Here is a 20,780-nt window from a genome sequence, read left to right on the forward strand (position 1 = left end):
ATTTCCATTCCAAACTTTATCAAAAGTGTGACCAATTGCCAAGCAGTAAAGCTGCCTTTGGGGGTTGAGGGCTTTTGTCTGCTTTGCCCAGTAACGGTAATCCAGACCTTATTGTACTGTGCATCTTAATTATTAAGGTCTGAAACCTGGGAACTGTGTCAGGTTGCCATAGAAATCACATTTACAGCAGTGAGTCAGGAGAAAAACACAGTGATTCACCTTGTCAACACTACGCCGCAATTCTATTTGCCTTCTTAAGTTGCTGAGGTGTTTTTTAGATATTTGAACTCCTGTGCTATCAAATCATGTCAAACACTTTTTTTGCACTTGAACAGCATAATACAGTACACTCATCTTTACAGGATGTCATTTTAAGACATCATCCTCACACTATGTTGTACCTATCACAGGTGCAGCAGTAGTGCTTCTTTTAAATGTATTGATGATGTTGAGTTATCTGACTGGTTGTAGGGGATGGGGTGGCGGGTGGAATCCCATACAACAATATTTGCCACCCCACATATCTGGCTTTTAGTAACACTCTCATGCCTGTCTGTTAAATATTACACCAATCAGTTATTTAGCTTAGCTTAGGATAACATAAAGACGGGGGAAACAGCTGCCCTCTTAAGGTCACTTACTAGTAATTTGTTCAATATGTGTAAAAACTGAACCATGAAAAAATGCAATTCCTTGTTTTACAGGGTGCCATGTGCTGGAGTATTTCTTGGCCGGTACATGCACATAATCCCCATTTAAACAAATGAATAACAAGTGACCTTGAGAGGTGCACGAAGGCAGGTGTTTTTAGGTAAGCAATTTTGAAAATAGTTAGCAGCGTTCCAAAGGGTTTCCTAAAAGCCTACAGGGTGCACAAAATCCTGCTTGCCTCCTACAACAATGCCAATCATCAGCTATCATTGTATTTGCTATTTGTACATTTGGTTTATCTTGGTCTTCATCTGCGTTTTGCCCAACATCCACGTCAGAAGGGGTGCTGGACCCGGTGCGGACATGTCGAGGCCTGATCTTCGGCTCTGAGAGAAAACATAAACTGTGAAGGTTATTCCTTAAACCGTCACGACGTCACACATCAAGATAGCAGGCCACAAAAAAAAACGGGAGGAGGTCTAAAGGAGCCAGCATGGTATTGCTTTTTCACATTTTGTAATTTATTCAACTGTTCTCACATGTTGGCCTAGAAGATACCTACAGTTTTCTAATAAGGAGGCAATGCAGGTAGAGTCTTAATGCCATGAATGTTGTGATGAAGGGTTTTATGATTATTTTCCACTGGTATTATTAGATTAATGTAGATTGGGACATGTCAGGTTTACTTTCCATAGAACTGTCAATAGATGGAGCTTTCAGACTAGTAAATGAATGACCCATTCACATAAAACACATCACTTCCTTATAACAGAGCTGTTTATTGCAAAAACAGACACAAAACAGAAAAAAAAAGAGTCTTGATGAACTGAAATCAGTTTAAATCAATTTATGGTTCTTTTTGCAGAAATGGATGTACATAAATAGTGTGACTTTAATAGTGTTGGCTAACCTACTTCACAAATAGAAACAGTCCTATCTCACATCAGGTTTGTGCACCCTCCACTTTCCTTGTGTTTAATGTGTAAATAGGGCTTTCCCCTCACTTTCGCTGTGCGGCTGCACAGTGAGTCTCTGTTATCATGGCTGGGTGTGTGTTTGGATTTTGTGCAGGAAACACAAATGAATGTAAACAGCCCTTGATTGACTAAATAAAGAAACACCCTCTGATAGGAATACACACAGGTGACGGACTCACTTATCAGTTGTTGCGAAATTCAGAGTGATATTATTTACGCTGTTCACCATTCACCTTTTCTTCACGACTGATAACATTTTATTTGGGATGCCAAAGTCTAATGTTTCACATGTATCCGATCAATTGGAGGATTGTTCTCACCTGGCACCCATTTCAGGGGTTGAATGGTCAAGCATGAATAGTCAAACAGCAAGGACAAAGGCAACACTTTGACTTTACACAAAGGTTTTGATTCAATGAATATGATCATAAAACTTCAAAGGAGTCTCATAAAGTGCTATGTACAAGATCCAGTTTGATTAGGAGCTTTAGCGCAACTCGCGGAGTGTATAGTACATGTATTGTGCTCTGTGAGTGCAGTGATACAGCTGCAGCCTCATAGTGAACTTTGTCATGAGCCATCGTCCTCTCAACTCAAATTTTGAAATTTGTAATGTCACATATTTCAATGGTCAGATTTTAACATGAACTTTGTTTGAAAAGTGTTATGATAGTGTCACCTTAGTTATTCTGAATGGTCAATGGGCTGCATTTACATTTTACATTTTTACTTTTACATTTTTACTTTTAGATTTACTTTCTTTAACCTCACCGGACAAAGTGCTTTACAATTTGCCTCTAATTCGCTCATTCACGCACACATGACACAACTTTTAAGTCCTGTTGTGAGTGTGAAACAGTGGGGAGTCAAAAGAGTGCTTCACCAAAATGCCTAACACTTACATTCCATTACATTCCACTACATGTCATTTAGCTGAAGCTCATATCCCAAAATGACTTTCAACTGCTAAATATGTCAGAGGTCTCACGCCTCCGGAGCAACTAGAGCTTAAGAGTCTTGCTCTGGGACATCCCCACCCCTTAAGCCTGCATGAGATACTAAATGCTGGTTTTTGTAAAACATGTGATTTTGCAGCATTTTCTAACAGTTTGACAAAACAACCCATCTCAAAGACTACTTGCCAGCTTTTTTTAAACTATCAACACATACCGGTTGTCACCAGGTGAAGTTTGATGAATTGTCACAGGGAGATGGAGATTTCTCCGTAGCACTTTTAGAAATTTTCATCCATGATGGTTCAAAAGTTAGGCCTCAAACTTGACCTTTTCTAACATTGTTCTGCTTTACAAAGCTTTCTACATTTTAGTTAACAGGTTGTCTGGGTTGAATCTCACTCACGGCTTTACATTACTTTACATTAACACACAAACACACACACGCACACACACACATACACACACAGACACACAACTCCTACAGATGTTCATCTAAAATCCTCTAAGAAAAATAAAAGAATTAAATCATCTTTGTCTGAATGCTGAAACATAAATACCAAGTAAACTAAAGCTGATTGAGGAGCTCTGCAGAGTGTTTCTTTGCGCTGATCAGGTGTTGCCAAGCCTCTGCAGGGGGATTTCCACAAGTGCTGGTTCAGCAGAAGTGTCAGGGGAGCTTATACACTGTACACACAAATATGCACAAATATGAACAACAATCCTTCAGTATTAACTTTAGGTTTTCTAGTTTCAGGAATGTTTACTAAGTGCAAACTGCCCCATGGAAGGAAAACATAAACCCTGTTTAGATTGCTGATGTTCTGTTTGTTTAGTTCAGAATTGATAGACTTTGCTTTATCCTGGATTAAATACTGAAGTTAGGCACAGATGAGCCTATCTGGCACCAGGGTTGAGTACACTTGGCACTTTATATAAGACGCCAGCAGAAAACAGAAATGTATTTCACATACACACACACAAAATAGAAACACGTCTGTAAACACATTGTGGACTATTTTCCCTGTACAAAGCACATATTATACATACTGTGAACTTTTGCACAAACCCTGATGAGTACCTTGCAGATCCTTGCCTTCTCATTCTGAAACACTTGTATTGTGCATTTTTGTAACCGCCTTATTTATAGGCTCTTTTTTTAAGTTAATCATATTTTTATTGTAATTCTGTATTCATGTTCTAGTCTGTTGCAGGACGTTTTTTTTTGTTCCTTTTAATATGTTTACATCCCCCAACCACTATTGCAAATGTCTTGTAAGTGTAAACCTTCTTATTCTGATTCTGATTCTACAGTAACAGACTCTTTATGAAACCTGTGCAGTGTCTGAAATCGCTAATCAATTTTTTCTGCATGTTATGTACTGTATGTAGATGGATCAAAGGAGAAACAATTTATTCACAGAGTATGAGCTATGATCACCACTTTGATACAGACACTGCTCCGGTTCTGAAACAGGGACTTTTCTGTGGACCCCCGACAATCTGGTTTACCGTTAATTTGGTTTTAACAGATTGGTTTACTGTAATTTACTATTTCTCCTTTAAGTAGCACCCACTAGCCTCCAGCTCTGAAAGATAACACTAGTGATATTTTGACTGAAGTTTTAGTCAAAATAACAAACAACAGGCTTGAAAGTGCGAGCCACTAATTCTCTGCTGTCAGAGAGCCTTATCAAACAGCTTCAGGGATGGATCATGTCAACACACACACACACACACACACACACACACACACACACACACACACACACACAAGCTGCAAAGCACTTAGTGCTTTGGTTTACACATGTACAAATACTACTTATCAATACACACATGATCAATAAAAGATGTGACAGAGAGGTGCAAAAAAACATCAGAGAGGCTTAATCAGGGCACTCCCCAATGCATACTCCAATTAAAATAAAAAAGTATACGTGCACATGCACACACACACACACACACACACACACACACACACAGTCTGCCTTATTAGATTGATTGCAAGTTTTAGGCCTCCTGGGGTGACCCTGGAGGTTGATGGTGGGACTTGTTTACAGTTATAGATCAGAGTGTAGAGCTGCAGACAGACCAGGTTAGGGTGGATCATATCAGGATCTGTTCAAACACTAATGTCAGTTAGGAGCCCCACATTCCCCAGCCCTTTCACTTTAATGACTGAGAGCCCCGGCCATGTCTGTCTGCAGCAGCTCACTGTGGGTCATGTAGGAGATTACAACGTCATTGTTAAAAGAAGCTGTTTATAGAAGTTTATGAGGCCTAAGGCAGGTATGGAACCACAAAGATTTAGACATACATGTTTACACTACAAATAGGGTAAGAATTTGGTTTTCACACCCAAGACAGCCTATATAGGTTATAAGGAGGCTATCGGGCCCTCGTTTAAGAAACTAGAAGTAACTTCTGACATCCAGGGAGACTCAGCACCACATGGAGTCTCTCACACATGTGTGGGTTCAGCGGGGGGGGGGGGGCGGGGGATTAATACACCTTTGAAAAACCTGATTTACACGTTCAATCGGTCAATCAATGCATTTGTCATCGTCAAATCTTATGAGGTTCAATTTTAGTGAAATGCCATCCCTTAAGTGCTTTCATCTTGTGCATGATTCACCATAAAACAGAATGTGTGGGTGTACAGTCTTAGGCAGTGTTCTCATTAAGGATCCCGGTGGCCTGGATTTTGACTTTGACTGTGACCCCTCATATGGACATGAGAAATACAAAAGGAAACAGAAATAAAGGGGGCAGTGACACTGTAACGTGCAAATGCAATACAATAAACGTATGAATCTCCTACAAATGAGCAAACCAGCTCACTGTGATTGGTGGTTTAAACCTCTCAACAGTGCCGCAGGGTAATCCTCTATGAAGCCATAATCCATTCTATAACTCACAGGAAAGGCCAATGGAGACTTGCTCCCTATGCTGCCTCTGTGGTCATGTAGATCTAGGTCATGTTAATAGAATGACATTGAAAGTTCAAGCTCTGTACATTTAATTTAACTATTAAAATGTGTTCATATTTTAAATGTATTGTTTAATGCATTATGGTCCCAAATGTTGTTTCAAAGCTTTCCGTACCCCTTTTTTCATGCATGTAATGCTGAATTTTGTTTTTTGTGGTTGCCTATAAACACATTTTGGTATATTTAGTTAGCCAGAATCAACCTTAAATATGTATAATTATAACATGTAACGCTTCAAGTTGTTAAGCCCCCCTTTGTCACTTTTCTGCTCGTTAAGTTACGTGTCATGTCAAGTTTCTAAGGAAGCTGTCACAGTTGAGAGATTGAGCAAATCAAGTAGCTCAAAGAAGCAGACAGATATGTGATCATTACCTAAGCTGAGGAGAAGTAATTGTTATTTTGAAACCCTGAACCTCTGGTGCGTCCTGTTTAAGTTATTGGTTTGGACGTGAAGTACATTTTCTCAAGTATTTATCCAAAATGTTCTGTGATGCACACATGTTACTCAGATCATGTCTCAATAAACATGAATCCAAAACCTGTTATCTGTGCACTTTTTTTTCCGTGTCACCTTTGAGTGAACTTCATCTCTGCACGTGAGGTATAATATTTCAAGATTCCTTCACTTTCATTGCAAAGTGATGCAACACAGCACAGTTCAGCCCCAACATGTTATCAGTGTGTGTTGGTGATTTCTACTCTCCTCCCACATTTTTGCAGTTTCCTATGATAGGTGTAAGGTAAAGGTAGGAGACCTGATGTTCAGCTACATGGAAGATTACTGTGGTGGCATGCTCAGGGAGAAAACTGTGAACGTGCTGGACCAGATCCTGATGAAATTGACTAAGTTCTTGACTTAAAAGAAGAAGAACTGACACTGGCGCAGAGGCCCAGCACCTGAGTGTCCAAATACCACTATGTGTATCTGTTTCATGACTTTTTTAAAGGTGAATGCTACATCAGCCTATAAAGGAAAAAGGATTTTGATGCACGTTTTTATTTAGCAACAAGTTATTTGTATGAAAATAAATCTTAGTAGTAAAAAAAGGATCATTGATACAAATATATCAGGCTTTCCATTCATTCAACATTCATCATATTCATTTTACCAAAGCGAAAGCCAGTCAGAGCACACATGGAAATGCAAAGCGGACCATCCAATCCAACGGCCTAGCTGAGTGCTTGAACAGAAGAATATTTAAAGTCAAAAGACAAAACAATACTGCTGAAGGTCCAATCATAGCGTATTATAACACATTTCGGAGCTCATCTGCAAATCCCTCTTAAAATAGTTCTCTTCCACGGGACAGGTGTATGGATAGTCTGTGGGGTTGAAGTAAGGAGGATATTCAGGGGCAGAGACGCTGTCCTGCTGGCCTGGCCAACAGTGGGGCAGGCAGTAACAGTCCTGGAGGTTGCAGTGCTGATAGTGGAAATGCTCTGAGGTGAGGCCATGGAAGCTGGACTCCATCCTGGTGGGTGAGGCGTAGCAGGAGGAGGAAGAGGAGGAGAAAGAGTCCTGTGGCGATAAGCTGTTGTGATCCATGGGGTTGCAGAGCTTAAGCGACTCTGGTGAGGAGCAGGGAGCCTGAATGGGAAAAATGGGAAGAAGACGTGATGGATGATGAGGATTATTTTGAGCAGGAGTTGGCAAAATGTGTCCTGTCATTGACATGTAGGCAACAGGCTCACCCAGGACACTTGTGAGTGGTGTTTTAGTTTTGGTTTTTAGTGTGAATAGGCTAAGTATTCATTTTATATACTACTGTTATAATAGTGTTCCTCTGGTGAGGTGTAATTGTACTAAGAATATTCACTCTATTTAACTTTGTTTAGGCTGTTATTAGTTGGTTTCCCATTGGATTATTTTACAGAGCAAAAACAAACTGATCAACAAAACCAAATGAGTCGCTCCAGTTGTACCCACAGGCTACACAGATATGATTACTACATTCTGAATTCAAGCCCAAATACAGGTCTCTGCAAAGCAGATACAGCCATGCCAAACCTATCTACCAAAACTATACAATTATGTTTCCTGAGGTGTTAGTGATTGTTCATTCCTGGAAGACCATACTTCTATACTGGAAACACTCCAAATTACCAAACTGTCTGTTATTTTTATTGTAAAAATAGACACATAAGTTTGAAGTGCAGAATTGCAATACATTGCTGTTGCAGTAAAACGCTGTTTAAAAAAAAAAGGATTTTGGTGGGGTCAGTGGGAGAAACCTACCATCCCATGGCCATAGTAGTCCGCATCAGAAGAGAGTCCATGGCACCAGGGCAGCGGGAAGGTGGGAGGGGGAGGCATTGAGACGTTGTAGTTGTTGTTGTTGTTGTTGTTGTTGCTACTGTAGCCGTTGCTGTGCAACATCATGTCCCCGAACTGTTGCTGGATGTCGTTAAAGGTGATCTCTTGCATCTGGGTGTTGCACGAGCTGTCAGGGACGGTGAACGAGGCGGCGCGCAGCGTGAAGGCTCGAGCTCCACAGCTGCTCGCGTCCGCTGAGGGGATGGCAGGGGGAGGGTCCACATAGCGACCTAACGGAATTAAATAAATAAAAAGTCATTAAACAATATATATTCAACAAGTAGCTCAAAAAAATGAGGAACTCGGTTCACATGCTATCCCATGTGTGTAATATGTAACATCTAAATCTCGGCTGCACAACAAAGTTGAGGAAATAGATCCGCCCACTTTTTCTACATTTTTAAATACAAGTTGTCGATATTAGAATAAATGAATATAAGAAGACCCAATCTACCAACATATAGAGTGAATGGGGGAGTGCGCATTCATTAAAGGTGCATGATAGTATCTGCCTGACAAAAGACCACAGGAAGACATTTAAATAGGCATATAAGTTCAGAGTGTGATGTCATGACACCATCAGCCAACAGTTTTGAATTTAGCCTTATAAGACGAAACGCTGCACTTTTGGAAGTGATCTTTCAATACATGACTAGAAATGCATTACAAGTTGACTTTTCTGAGTGACTGAGGCTTTCATGTGAGTATGTTGTTACTGGTTCAGCATTGCATGTTGCTGTTTGTCTACAGGGAATGCTGTGTGTTTTGGACTGGCTTCTTTCAGATCAATCCAACTTCAGTTCCTGCTTATTCAGTTGTTTCACTGCAACCAGTGCAGATTTTCCAACAGATTACTAAACAATGTGATTGTAGTTGTTATTATGGCTGTTTTTTGTAGTTTTTTTTCTTCTTCTTTTACTTAGAATCATTGCAAACAACCAGCAAATTTGTACTTAAATTTGCAATGTATGCATCGCCAATGTACGGGTAGCCTGTACTTGTTTGAAGTCAGGTTGGATTCAAATGCTGCACTAGGCTTTATCTCATTCAGATGTAATTGCTTTATTTAATATTAGCCACGTGTAAGCTACGTGGATATTGCTGCTGGGAAACTTACTTGGAAAAGTGGACGCGCCAAGATCCTGAAGATCCAAGCATGCCTGTGAGATCTGGGATTTCTGTTCAACAGGAAGAAGAAGGGGGAGGAGGGGGGAGAAAGACAGCGTTAATACATATTTGACTTTGACAGAGATATAGTCCGGTATTTAGTTTTATTTTCTTGCGAGTGTGTGCGTGTGTGTGTGTGTGTGTGTGTGTGTGTGTGTGTGTGTGTATATGTGGTAAATGGCTTCGTTTTTTTTTTTTTAAAGAACGTTGGGATATGTTCTACTTGAAGGGTTAGTCAAGAATTTACAGGGACAGTTTTTGCTTTGATTAATAAGTGTTTTTTTTATTCTGCTTTGTCAGGGAGTGAGAAAGGCCGATTGACAGGTTGACTGTAAGGGTATCTTGAGAGAGAGGGAGAGAGAAAAAGACGGAGAGACAGAGAGAGATAGAGAGGGAGAGAGAGAGGGAGAGGGAGAGGGGGGAGGAGGAATAATTACCGTTTTAACTTGTTTGCCGTTTGCCTCCCGGGCTCGGAGTCTCTGCAGTAGCTCTTTGACCGTGGTCTTCACTCGTACGCCCTGGTACACCCTCTTATCTGCATGAAGACAACAACATATGTCACTAAACACTCTCCTTTGGAGTAGACAATGGCAGACTCCTCTCCCCTCCACACTGCTCAGCCCCCCCCCCCCCCTCATTCGTTTAAGCACACAACATGTCTTCCGTCAAATTAAAAAAGATATATGTCATACATTGTGTTTTCCCCTAATAAAATGCAATCTCTCCATGGGACGATTGTATCGCCATATTGTCCTACACCCTAATACAACGTTAGGTGTAAGACTTTATGGTAAGTAACATATAACAAATGTAACATAGTATATTACATGACAAACTGTAGTTTTAACTGTGTGTAGCGCATGGAAGTCAAAGTTTTGTCCGAATCCGTGTTGCGTAAAAGTGCATTATCATCGATCAGTATGCGCCATGGCTCCGTGTTTTTTCGCCCACTTGTTCCGACCCAAGGACCCCCAGTGGTCCCGGCTAGGGATCCCTCTTTACGGCACAACTATGCTCAGCTTCCTCCTACGCCGCGAGGAGCCACTTTCACTGCAGTATGATTGCGATCCCCTCTACACAGCCACCCCGCCCAGACCAGGAACAAAGGAAAGCTGCACAAAATGCGCTACCGTAAGTAGCCTATACATGTATGAACATTAACTCATATACGACTGAATTATTGCTGAAATTGTAAACATGGATCAGTCTAGATGTTGGGATGCGTGTATAGGATCGATTGGTAAAGTTGGAAAAAGGCGCTCGGCGCGATCGGGTAAAACGCAGAGAGCAGAGGAGAGTCTGGGAATCGAACGGGAAATCAGACTTAAACCATTTCTTCTTAAACGCGTTGGAGTTGTTGGTATGAGCTTCAGCTGTGTATAACAGTCGATACCAATGTAACGTTTGTATCGGTTAAAGCAGCGCCACAACTATCCAGGAAAGTAATCTCTGTCTCGTAAACGCGTTACGCAGTTAAGTTCCATGTTACCGGTGTCCGGCTATCCAGTAAAAACTCAGTTTAGGCTTCAGTTTGATCAGATTGTTGTTTCAAGAGCGATTTCTGCCGCATACTGTTTAGAATTCAAACCGAAGCTCTACTCCAATTTGGACATTTGCATGTTGAAAGTGAAGCTCTATGGCGCTTTTACCGAGAGTAATTGGCAGTATTTTCCTAAAGGTGAAGCTTGAATAATAACCCAGAAATAACGCCTCGCATAGGTGTACGTAATGTATGCCTAAAGGCGTAATTTAAAGCACCCAGGAGTGGTGAACCGTTTACAAAAAGACGATTTGATAAAGAGACGAAGCCTCGACAGCGAAACGCCATCTGATAAATATTCATACAGTTAATGCTACTTCATGATTTGTCTTAAATGTGGCAAACAGTGGGCTAAAATTACACGGCAGACACATCCCACTGTAACACGGTTACTCATAACGTCCTGTTGCGCACAATCAGCACGGACAGAGAGGCTACGGTTGAAACGTTAGTAGTAATCTTTCATAAAGTGTTAAAGTACAAACAAAGTGTTGAAGTACAAATCTACATGTCATAGTGTATGTAAACAGACATAAAACATGTGAATTTAACACGATGCATCCATAAAAGTCGGTAAAGCTGTATTTGAATGATAAGGCCTCCTGATCCACTAATCAACTGGAAACAGGTGGCATTAAAGAACAAAGATTAATCCCTTGAAGTTTATTTTTTTATTTTGGTCATCTTATATGTTATTTAAAAGTGTGATTAAAATGTGCATCTACAGGAAAAAACTCCTCCCTTTGCACATGGCGCTGGTGTGCTTTTAATTTCGCTACTAAACATTCCCTTTTTCTCTTTTTTTTCTTTTCTGTCTAACAGGAAAAAATGCCACAAAATGATTTCCAGACGAAACCCCGATGTGAAACTCACCAGACATGATTGTTGAGATGAAGAGAGGCTCCCTGGAGAAGACCTGTGGGACTCCACAACGTCCTTTTCTGCCTCAGCAAAATGGCCAAGAATGAAATTTGCGCAAAAGTATTAAAAAATCTCAACACAAATGTCCTGCAGCAGAGCCAGAGCATATAACAATATTGTAATATAGCTGGGGACATATTAGTTTGAGATTTTCTCCCTCCTTGCATTCTATTTAAAACCCCTAGAACTCAATGATTTGACAATGATTTGATTGCGCGTTACTTTCAATTTGAATATTCAGCGGCAACCGAGTTTTACCGATTTTTCAATAAAAAACACTCCACATTATCATTGTATACGCATCACTATAATGTAATATAGTAGTATTTCACACTTTGACCAAAAAGAAACCATAGTTTTATTAATTTTATGTTCCTTTTACAATATCAGAGCATCACACCCCCTCATTAAGCACCACGGGCCTAAATGCTTTTTGAGCACAACTTTAACAACGGCTCACCTTATATCTGCGATCACGCATTCACGGCGGCCAGTCTACATGACCACAACATATTCAAAGATATCTTTAAGCTTTATTTCATAGAACACATGCCAAAGTGGCAAAGAAGTAGGCGTGGCAAATGACAGTAGCCATCTTTGCCATCGCAGGCCTTAAACTCCTCTTTCCAAGTGCACTGAGTTCAGCCACCTGCTGAAGGATGCAGGGGAGACTCAGCAGCTCTTTGCTTTTATCATTTTACCTTTTAAACACTTTCAATTAAAAAAATAAACAAACACAATTGTAATGATTAACAATTTCCCAGTGGGGATCCACAGTCTGGCAGGGAATATTTTCACATTTAAGTATACCTTCTTAGTTCAACACCAAATCACTTCCACATAAATTTGATTAGAGCTAAAATGCTTTTATTTTTGAATCCTTTATAGAAGGTGGCAGTGAGAACTTTGGCAGCTTTGTGCACCAGACAGCAGCAATATATTCAAATAAGCCTGTAGGCTATAAATTGTTGCAATAAACTTTGTCTTATTTATTTTTCTTCTTCTTTTTTTTTAAATTGGGGGACACAGGATAAGTAACACACCTATTAGAAATTACAGCAACATTAAATAGTTTACACTTATGTCCTATAGCCAGCTGTAGGCTACACATCTGGAGCAATGTTGTCTCTCAGACTGGTCAATCGTCATCCATTAAATCCCGGAATTATTATTATTATCATTAATACTACTATAGTAGCTACCATGACTATTATACTTATTGTTATTAGAATATTAGCAGCAGTTGTAGTTGCAGTAGCCTATCCCCACTCTATACAGAAAATGAAAGATTTTGATCAATATTACTTGTTTATGTTTAATATTCGCCCATTTAAAAATTCATCTTTAGTCATCTGAAGCACTTTTCATAAAGTTCCCTCTTCAGATTAGTACACACATAAAACCCCTTCTTCCCTGGGCTCTGCTCTCCCATCACATGCATGGCTTGTCCGTGCTGCTGCAGCGCAGCGGCGTCTCTCCCTCTGCAGCAGCGGGGTTGGAGCTCCAGCTAGTGGTCACACGTCAGAACGTCTTCCCAGCTGCACTGCCTGCGCGTCCGTGTGTGGTCGCTGTGTATGTGCTTTACTTCTGTACAACATTAATTGTCCAACATTAATGTTTCTTTCAAACAATTTACAACAATTTCCATTTCTTATATAAAATATAAACCCAGATCAAATTCATTCATACCACAAGCAATAACAATTTTTAACATGTCATCTCTGGGTGGTAGATGAGACTTTTGGACACCACACTACTGCACTAATGCAACCTGCACATTTGGTTTATTTACATTCACATGTAGCCTACATTTTTACATTTAAGCAGTTGCACCTTTTTTTCTCCAATCCTGTACATATTCAAATATATTAGTCTTTTTACTTTATTCGTATTATTATTTCATGTATATTGTATGTATGTATATTTTTCCTAGTATTTCATTTATATTTATATTTTGTGCTTTGTGACTGATGTTGCTGCTGTAACACAGGAATTTCCCATTTTTCTTGAGATCAATAAACATCTATCTATCTATTAAATCGATTTTGGAAGATGTTGTGTCACACAGACACACAGACGTTTATGTGACGATATTCCACCAGTATTTGCACACATAGTCCCTCCAAAAGAGCAATAGGCTACTGGGATGAGTTTATCAATTTATTAGATGGTATACAAACATTGTTTTGAAAATATGGAGCTTATTGAAAATGACAGTAGGCTACCTGATAGGATGAACATAACATAAAGTGTGACTTTCCAGACAATGAATCCAAACTAATGTTATTCTGCTGCTTGACTAAAAAAGCTCGATGTACAACAACCCCAGTGTGTCTAGAAGCCTTTTGGATAACACTTTATCTGAACCCCCAAAATGTAGCATTTACAAACAGTAGGCTATAAATAAGCAATTATTAAATGGCTTAGTGTAGATTTAGGCAGTCAATAATTTTTGTAATAATATAATAATGCTATCAGTAAAGACGACGCTTCTCCAGTAACACTTTACAACTTTATCGTGACATTTTTTTACAGCGTACATTGATGTTTATTTGTAAGCTGGCAGGATGGTCTGAAATTCTTTGGACAGTCTTTCGCTGTACGTTTTATTGGTAAATGTGAAATGTTCGAGTGACACACGTCTCGTCTTCATATCAGAAACACGGAAATGAATTTGACAGGGAATATTTGGTAATATTGGGAATGGTCAATGGCTGCATGTGGGACTATTGGGATTGTTGGCATTAATGAAAATGCATAGGGGGAACTGGGCCGTCAATTAATGTCTTCCAGTGATGCGGGTCCCTGATTGGGCCAGCCGTAAGAAACTGGGTACCCTGCTAACGCGTCTGAATCCCTCAATTCTCATTGGCTACCTGCCAATGTGGCAGGTACATTGACAGTGTTACAGCCAATTGTAAAATTTGCCTCCCTTTGGAAGGTGGTCGGGTGTCAATTTAAATAACTAATCATACGTTACTCTTTCAAAAACAGTAACAACCCTTTTTTGTGTACCTTATTGTAAAGTGTAACCACTTCTCCTTGCTCTGACATCAGCCAAAGAGAGTAAGTAACTTACGTGTGGTGTCAGTTTCTCTGTCCTGCCTCTCCATTAGAGGGGACGGGAGCCAGCCTTAATCTGGAGTTACAACACATAACTATCGTCATTTGTTGTAATAGTAAATTGTCACTACCCAGTGTCTAAATGTTGTAAAAAATGTATATGTTATATATAAGTTTACCACAACATTTTAAATCATTTTGAATTTCACTTAATGCTTAACACACATTTATTATAATAGTAATGCACATTAACCCCCAAAATGCATGAGCAAATGATACATTAACATCTTAAATGATTTCTAACACACCACAGAGTCATAAAAGTGCATCTCACTTAAGTATTTTTTGACTACATTGAACAGTGCAGACTCACTTCAAACATCTTTTTAGAAGAGCAAAGTTTAAAGTTATAATATTTGTGAAAGGATGTTTGTCAAATTTGATGAGAGGAATTATTAAAAGGATTGTTCGATGGTCAATGGCTGCAACGATTGTTCTTTTGTCTTGTTTAAACTTTAAAGATCTTGAATGGCAGCTTTACTGTCTTTTTTTGTTAGCTAAGTCAAAGTTGTCAACAAAACATTATGAAACACCGACAAAAGTCCTTATATCTGTTGGTTTATGCTCCACATCTCTGGGACAAACTCCCAGAAAATGGCAGGTCTGCCGCAACCCTCAGTTCTTTTTAATCAATGATGCCGCCTTTCTTTAATTGTTAATTTAACTGCTTTTTAACTGTTTCTAATGTTTTATTCTGTGGATGCTGTTCAAATTCAAGACATAGTGATCCTGGTGATGTCACTGTTTGGGCTGGGCTACTTTTCCTCAGAAGGTTTGGTCAAGTTTGCCTTCATTACCTCCACTTAGATGACATGAACATGGACCATTCAACAATTGCAGCTATGTATCTTAGCCTCTCAGCTCATATGCAAACTAGTTTTTCCTAATCTCAAGCACAGCATGTGGCATTAAAGTGGTCCAGCTGACTCAGGTCTGTGGGAGGCTTGTCCTGTGCACTTGGCTTATTGTTTACTAGTTATTGTGGAAATACACTAAAGATCAGCCTCACACCATGTTCAAATCCTACTTGTATGTTTATTTTCACCTAAACACAAATATGTTGATGTAGGTAGGCTACTGTACTTATTTTACCTGATCAATAATTTATATATTTTTTAAATTAGTTGAGCTACTCCAATCTTACCCTGCATCCCCAGCCAAGTGTGGACTTACTCCCTGGGGTGCAAGTAACACATAGGTTAGTTTTGTATAGCAAGCACATGTCCTCATATTATACATTAGGAAAATGACAACCATATTTTATCAACTTAAAAAAATTTGATTATTTTTTTGTTTTTCAGTTTTAGGGTTACGGTGTGTTATTTTAGTCCATGCTAGTCACTCTTTTATACAAATCAACAAAGGCCCTTTAACATACTCGTAGACATTTCCCATCAGATTGGTCTGTAATGAGGGCACCTTGGTCAACAGAGGATGCCACACACCTCCCAACCTATCAACTTCAACCCTCTCTTTGTAAATGCATTGAAATTGTCCTGTCAACAAAACACTTCACATCTGATTGACTGAGTGAGTTTTCCCTGCGCTGTAAAGTATTTGTTGAGTTTAATTGTCTGTTCAACCTCCATCTTGTTATAAATATTGACCATCAGGCCCGTCCTCTGGTCAGTAGGCCCTCCTGATCTCGTAGGGCGACCAACAGCTCACTCCATCTTCCTTTGCCCAGGAGGAATGAGCTTCGCTGTTGGGAGGCAGGCTGGCGTGGCTGTCGGCCGCCTCCTCTGTCACCATCTTGGACACCAGGTCGCTAATGGGAGTGCTCATGTAGGAAGGGCAGGGGAAGGAGGTGGAGGGGACCTGGTAGGAGGTGCTGGTGGTTAAGGGGTGGTAGTGGGCTTCCTCCATGGAGTGCAGGATGTAGGGCTGGCTGCTGGAGCAGGGGGCCATGGAGGAGCCCCGGCTGGGTGAACGGTACTGGGAGGGGCTCCCTGGGGGTTCTGGGCTGGGCATGGAGGGCGGAACGCTGACAGAGGCCAGGCTGTCCGGACACATAGCCTCCACCTGTGACACTGGCTCTGGAACTGACTGCTCCCATGAGTCTCTCTGAAACAGGAAGGCAAAAGGAGGAGAGGACAAATCATTCATTCATTTCCTCTAACGACTAAAGGAAGCACCCGCCATCAGATACTGTCAGACAACCTGTTCACATCAGAACAGGAGTGCTTTTGTGATGACATGATGTCCTTTATATTTGGTTAAAGACATCCGTGCAGCAGTTAATAATGTTGGTAGGCAGGCAGATTTTTATTTTTAAAGGCCAGTTATTATTTCATGGATCCAGGATACTATGTTTTGTGATAAATTTCCTGTGGCCTTTGGAATTAAAATAGCCCCACCTCATTACATACCCTTCACCATACCTAAAGATTGGCATTAATTCAGTTTGCCTAGTAGCTGGTTTGATTTGCATTGAGAGATGATTTTATGGAAAGTACCCCATGCCAATCATTAGGTACGGTGAAGGGCATGTGATGAAGTGGGGCTATTTTAATGCAAAAAGGCCAAGGGACCTAAATCAGGATGCATAGTATCCTGGATCCGTGAAATAAATAGCCTTTAGAAATACAAATCTGCCTGCATCTAATTTACCTTGGGGTGTGTATACTCATGCCCCCTGTATTTTAAGGAATAATAGTTATAAATGATACATTATTCATTCACAAAGAAAATTGGTGGCCTTAAAGGATAGATTTTTTCAATTTTTTTAATGAAGGCATTAAGATCAATTTCCTAAAGATGATTGTTTTATTCTGTTTTTTAGTCAACTTCAGCATGGTACCTAAACTTATGAGCAGCACTGTAACAGCATCATCTTTTGTTTGATTCTGACCAGGGATCTTTGTTACACGTCATTCCCCTCTCTCTTTCTCCCCACATTGCCTTATTGTATCTATACTGTTACCATTTAAAATAAATGTGAAACAAACATAGCTGACTTCAACAGTTAAGAAGTTGTGGTGGCAGTGGTGGAAGAAGTGTTCAGATCCCACACTTAAGTAAAAGTACTAACACTACACTTTAAAAATACTCACAAGTAAAGGTCCTGCATTGAAAATGTTACTTCAGTAAGAGTATGCAAGTATCATCAGGAAATGTACTTAACTTATTAAAGTACTCAATGCAGAAACATCCTCACGTTTTAGAAACTGGAAACGATCAAAGCAGTTCTGTCACTCAACTAAGTTTTTAATTGGCTAATCATTTGAGTTGCACTATTGGCCTATATATTGTTAGGCAGTTTAATTTATAATTAAACATTATATTTCATAAACTACATGTGTTTTGTGTGGACAAATCTTAGTCTGTAAAGTAACTAGTAACTAAAGCTGTGAGATGAATGTAGTGTAGTATAAAGTACAATATTTCTCTCTGAGATATAGTGGAGTAAAAGTCGAAAGTGGTATGAAAAGAAAAAACACAAGTACCTGAAATTAGTACTTAAGTACAGTACTTGAATAAATGTACTTTGTTAGATTCCACCACTGTGTGGTGGTTAGGTTGAACACTAGAGAGGCAGCTGCAGTCAAACGGTGGGACAGTTGCATTTCAGAAGTAAAACATCTGAGGTTTCACATTTGAACTGTCTGAAAACACTGGAGTTACAGCATGGAGTTGTATTGTTTTTCTTCACAAGCTGATGTTGTTTAAAACCTGTGGAACATTTCCCAGCATGCACTGGGTTCGAATGGTATGTTCACAATATTTCAAGTCTGTCTTAAACAATAGTCAGAGGCCTATGAAGTGAACCAGAGTGAGGTTTTGTGAATGCAACTCCGGCAGTGCAGCAAAACTCTCCTTAGCTCCGCCCCCTGCCCAGGTACATTATAAAAGGCCTCAGCTGGCTCAGTTTAGCATTTTGCTGGTCCCTAGTGGTGGTTACCTGCAGAGGGTGGTAAGGAGGGTCCCCATTTTAGTCTTTCCTGATAAGTTAAAGTTGTCCTCCTCAACTAACAGGTGCCTTTTTGTGTTTTAGGTTCACCTATTGCTGTTCTGCCCTTCTTTGATATTTGGTAGGGTTGCCTTTTTGTTACTTTACTTTATTAATCAAGTTTGTTTACTTTGAATATATTTCTGTTATTTTGGCACCGTGTTGGAACCTCGTTTCTGTTGCATGCAAGTAGGCCCTGGGATTTTTAGTGCATCTTTTATTGTAGTATTTGTAGTGTTGCCCTGCCAGACTAGGGAGACGGTATTCTTTCTTGTAGTCTGCCTCCATTCAAGCACCAGCCCACTGATTTGGGTTTATTAGATGTATTTTATTATAGTTGTGGCATTGTTATAGTTTTCTTCTTTTTAGATAATTGTTGTCAATGAAAACATGTGGTGTTTTTACCTACGGTCTCTGCCTCATCAGTTTTGACCCTGTGTCCTCATTAGAATTTGGTTTTCATAGCCTGGGGTGCAAGTCTCCAGGTGGCATTGTTGGTTCCTAAGTTAGTTCCTCCCCTTAGTTATGTTCAGTTCCCCCTTTTAGTATTCCTCATTAAATGTCCAACTCCTCGCCACACCCAGAAGAACATTGAAACAGTTTCATTTTTCAAATTTTAGGTGGATTTAAGATTGACTAAATCCCTAATGATGATTATAAACCTCCCTCTCCTATTCACTCTTCTCTGTTACAGACTTCCACTCAGAGGGACGCCATCTTACCAGAAATAAATGCGAGGACTCTCCACCAAAGGGAGGCAGCAGGGACGAGAGGGCCGATGAGGGCAGGAAGGATCCTCCAGAGCTGGAGAAGGCAGCAGCACTGCGGTAATCGCCAAAGGTCTCTGGGTAGTAGCTGTCAATGAAGGAAGAGTAGTTGGGCATGGTGGACGGATCGCAGCCCAGAGGTTTGCCACCCAGTGTGGGCGAGTACACGTCCGGAGAGAACTGCTTGGTGGACTGGCAGAAGTCTGACTCTGAGATGAAGGAGCGCCTCATGCCATAGTAGCTGGGCAGCATATGAGACCCTGCAGAGAACAATATGGAGCTTTTAGACAGAAATAAAATCTTTATCTTCATTGCAGCAGTAGAATGCTGCACTGTGACCACAGTATTGACACACCTCAAAGTCTTGAAATTTGCAGACAAATAGGAATCCTGAGTACTCATTATTGTTTTAAAAAGAGTGCTGATTGAGTGTGTCTTGCAGGCTGTTAAGAGCGAGAGGTGAAGATCTTTGATGTTGCATTTGCTTTGCAGATTCTTACCTGGCATCTGGACGAATGAAGGCGGAGAGGTTGATCCTCCCTGTGACAGAGAAATAAGACTTGAAATAACTGGATGACATGTTAATTACACGTGAAAGTGTAGATTTTGGAGAGTGACAGAAATACTGTAAGAATTATTTCTTTCACATGCCAGATTCTGTATTGACCATTTGCAATGTTGTAGTAGGCTTACTCAAGATCGGTCATGGTATTGAGACCGGTCATACAGCCAATCTTTGAAGGTCTCGTCCGGATTCAACTGCCTTTGTTTCTTGGTCATGGCCAAATAGGATTCGGGTTGTTGTCTCAAGACCACGACTGCAGGGATTTTGCTAAATTGCCTCTGCATTATCTGATTTATGTCTATGCGGTAAAACTTGCAAATGCAACGAATTACTGGACTTGTTTCTAATTTAAAATGTGTTCCCGTAAACTCTCTTGTTCCTTTTTGTAGAGCAGTGATCATCAACTGGCGGCCCGCGGGCCGAATGCGGCCCGCCAAGCCGTTCGATCCGGCCCGCAACTGTATTCCAAAATTGTGAGGATCAAAGAGAAAATATGTAGGCCTATTCTACACTATTAAAGCAACTTAAAGCAGCAACAACTGAGTCTCTTCTCAGTAATCAGTGTGGTGGTGACGGCGCAGATTTTATTCTTTTGCAACAGCACCAGTTTTGTTGCAAATTAGGCATACTGGTGAGGCATTCCGGAAGGTTGGCATGATAAATGCGTACTTATCAGTCCAGTCATCATTGAAGGACCTGTTTTCAATATCAACTTTGCGTTTCATAGCGTTTGAGAGTGCCATTTTACCTCTGTTAAGAGACCCTTTTCTGTCACTTCCTCGGTGTGTTTTTCTAGTGCTCTATAAGTAAAATTGACTTAATTGAGTTGAGGCAAAATAGCTATCACCCCTGGTGGTTGTCTA

At 40.2% G+C, this 20,780-nt stretch overlaps 2 protein-coding genes and 1 long non-coding RNA gene across 4 annotated transcripts in view; 1 reads left to right on the forward strand and 2 right to left on the reverse strand.

Annotated features, from left to right (window-relative positions):
* The window catches only part of si:ch211-213d14.1 (uncharacterized protein C11orf53 homolog), a 30,467-nt gene that overhangs the window by 2,072 nt on the left and 7,615 nt on the right, over positions 1 to 20,780 (reverse strand). The window contains exons 3-5 of one of the 2 annotated variants that reach the window (XR_004655828.1): positions 19,853 to 19,892; positions 19,308 to 19,612; positions 15,469 to 16,700 (exon numbers count right to left, since the gene is read on the reverse strand). Coding sequence is in view for 1 of the 2 variants with exons in the window: in XM_034865969.1 (XP_034721860.1) it covers positions 16,263 to 16,700; positions 19,308 to 19,612; positions 19,853 to 19,892 (783 nt within the window). In the remaining variant the exon portion in view is untranslated. Of the gene's footprint in view, positions 1 to 15,315; positions 16,701 to 19,307; positions 19,613 to 19,852; positions 19,893 to 20,780 lie in introns of those variants that run through there. The other variant, XM_034865969.1, reaches the window with a different exon arrangement.
* colca2 (colorectal cancer associated 2) lies at positions 6,559 to 11,655 on the reverse strand. The gene is made up of 5 exons (XM_034865976.1): positions 11,466 to 11,655; positions 9,490 to 9,587; positions 9,003 to 9,063; positions 7,808 to 8,115; positions 6,559 to 7,159 (listed from the first exon to the last, which is right to left on the reverse strand). Exons 1-5 carry the CDS (start codon positions 11,470 to 11,472, stop codon positions 6,809 to 6,811), a joined length of 825 nt encoding a protein of 274 aa, XP_034721867.1. The 5' UTR covers positions 11,473 to 11,655; the 3' UTR covers positions 6,559 to 6,808.
* LOC117940854 lies at positions 9,541 to 13,192 on the forward strand. The gene is made up of 2 exons (XR_004655832.1): positions 9,541 to 10,183; positions 11,415 to 13,192. It is a non-coding gene; the product is annotated as an uncharacterized LOC117940854 (long non-coding RNA).

This window comes from Etheostoma cragini, chromosome 3 (assembly GCF_013103735.1).
Source record: "Etheostoma cragini isolate CJK2018 chromosome 3, CSU_Ecrag_1.0, whole genome shotgun sequence".
NCBI lineage: Eukaryota > Metazoa > Chordata > Actinopteri > Perciformes > Percidae > Etheostoma > Etheostoma cragini.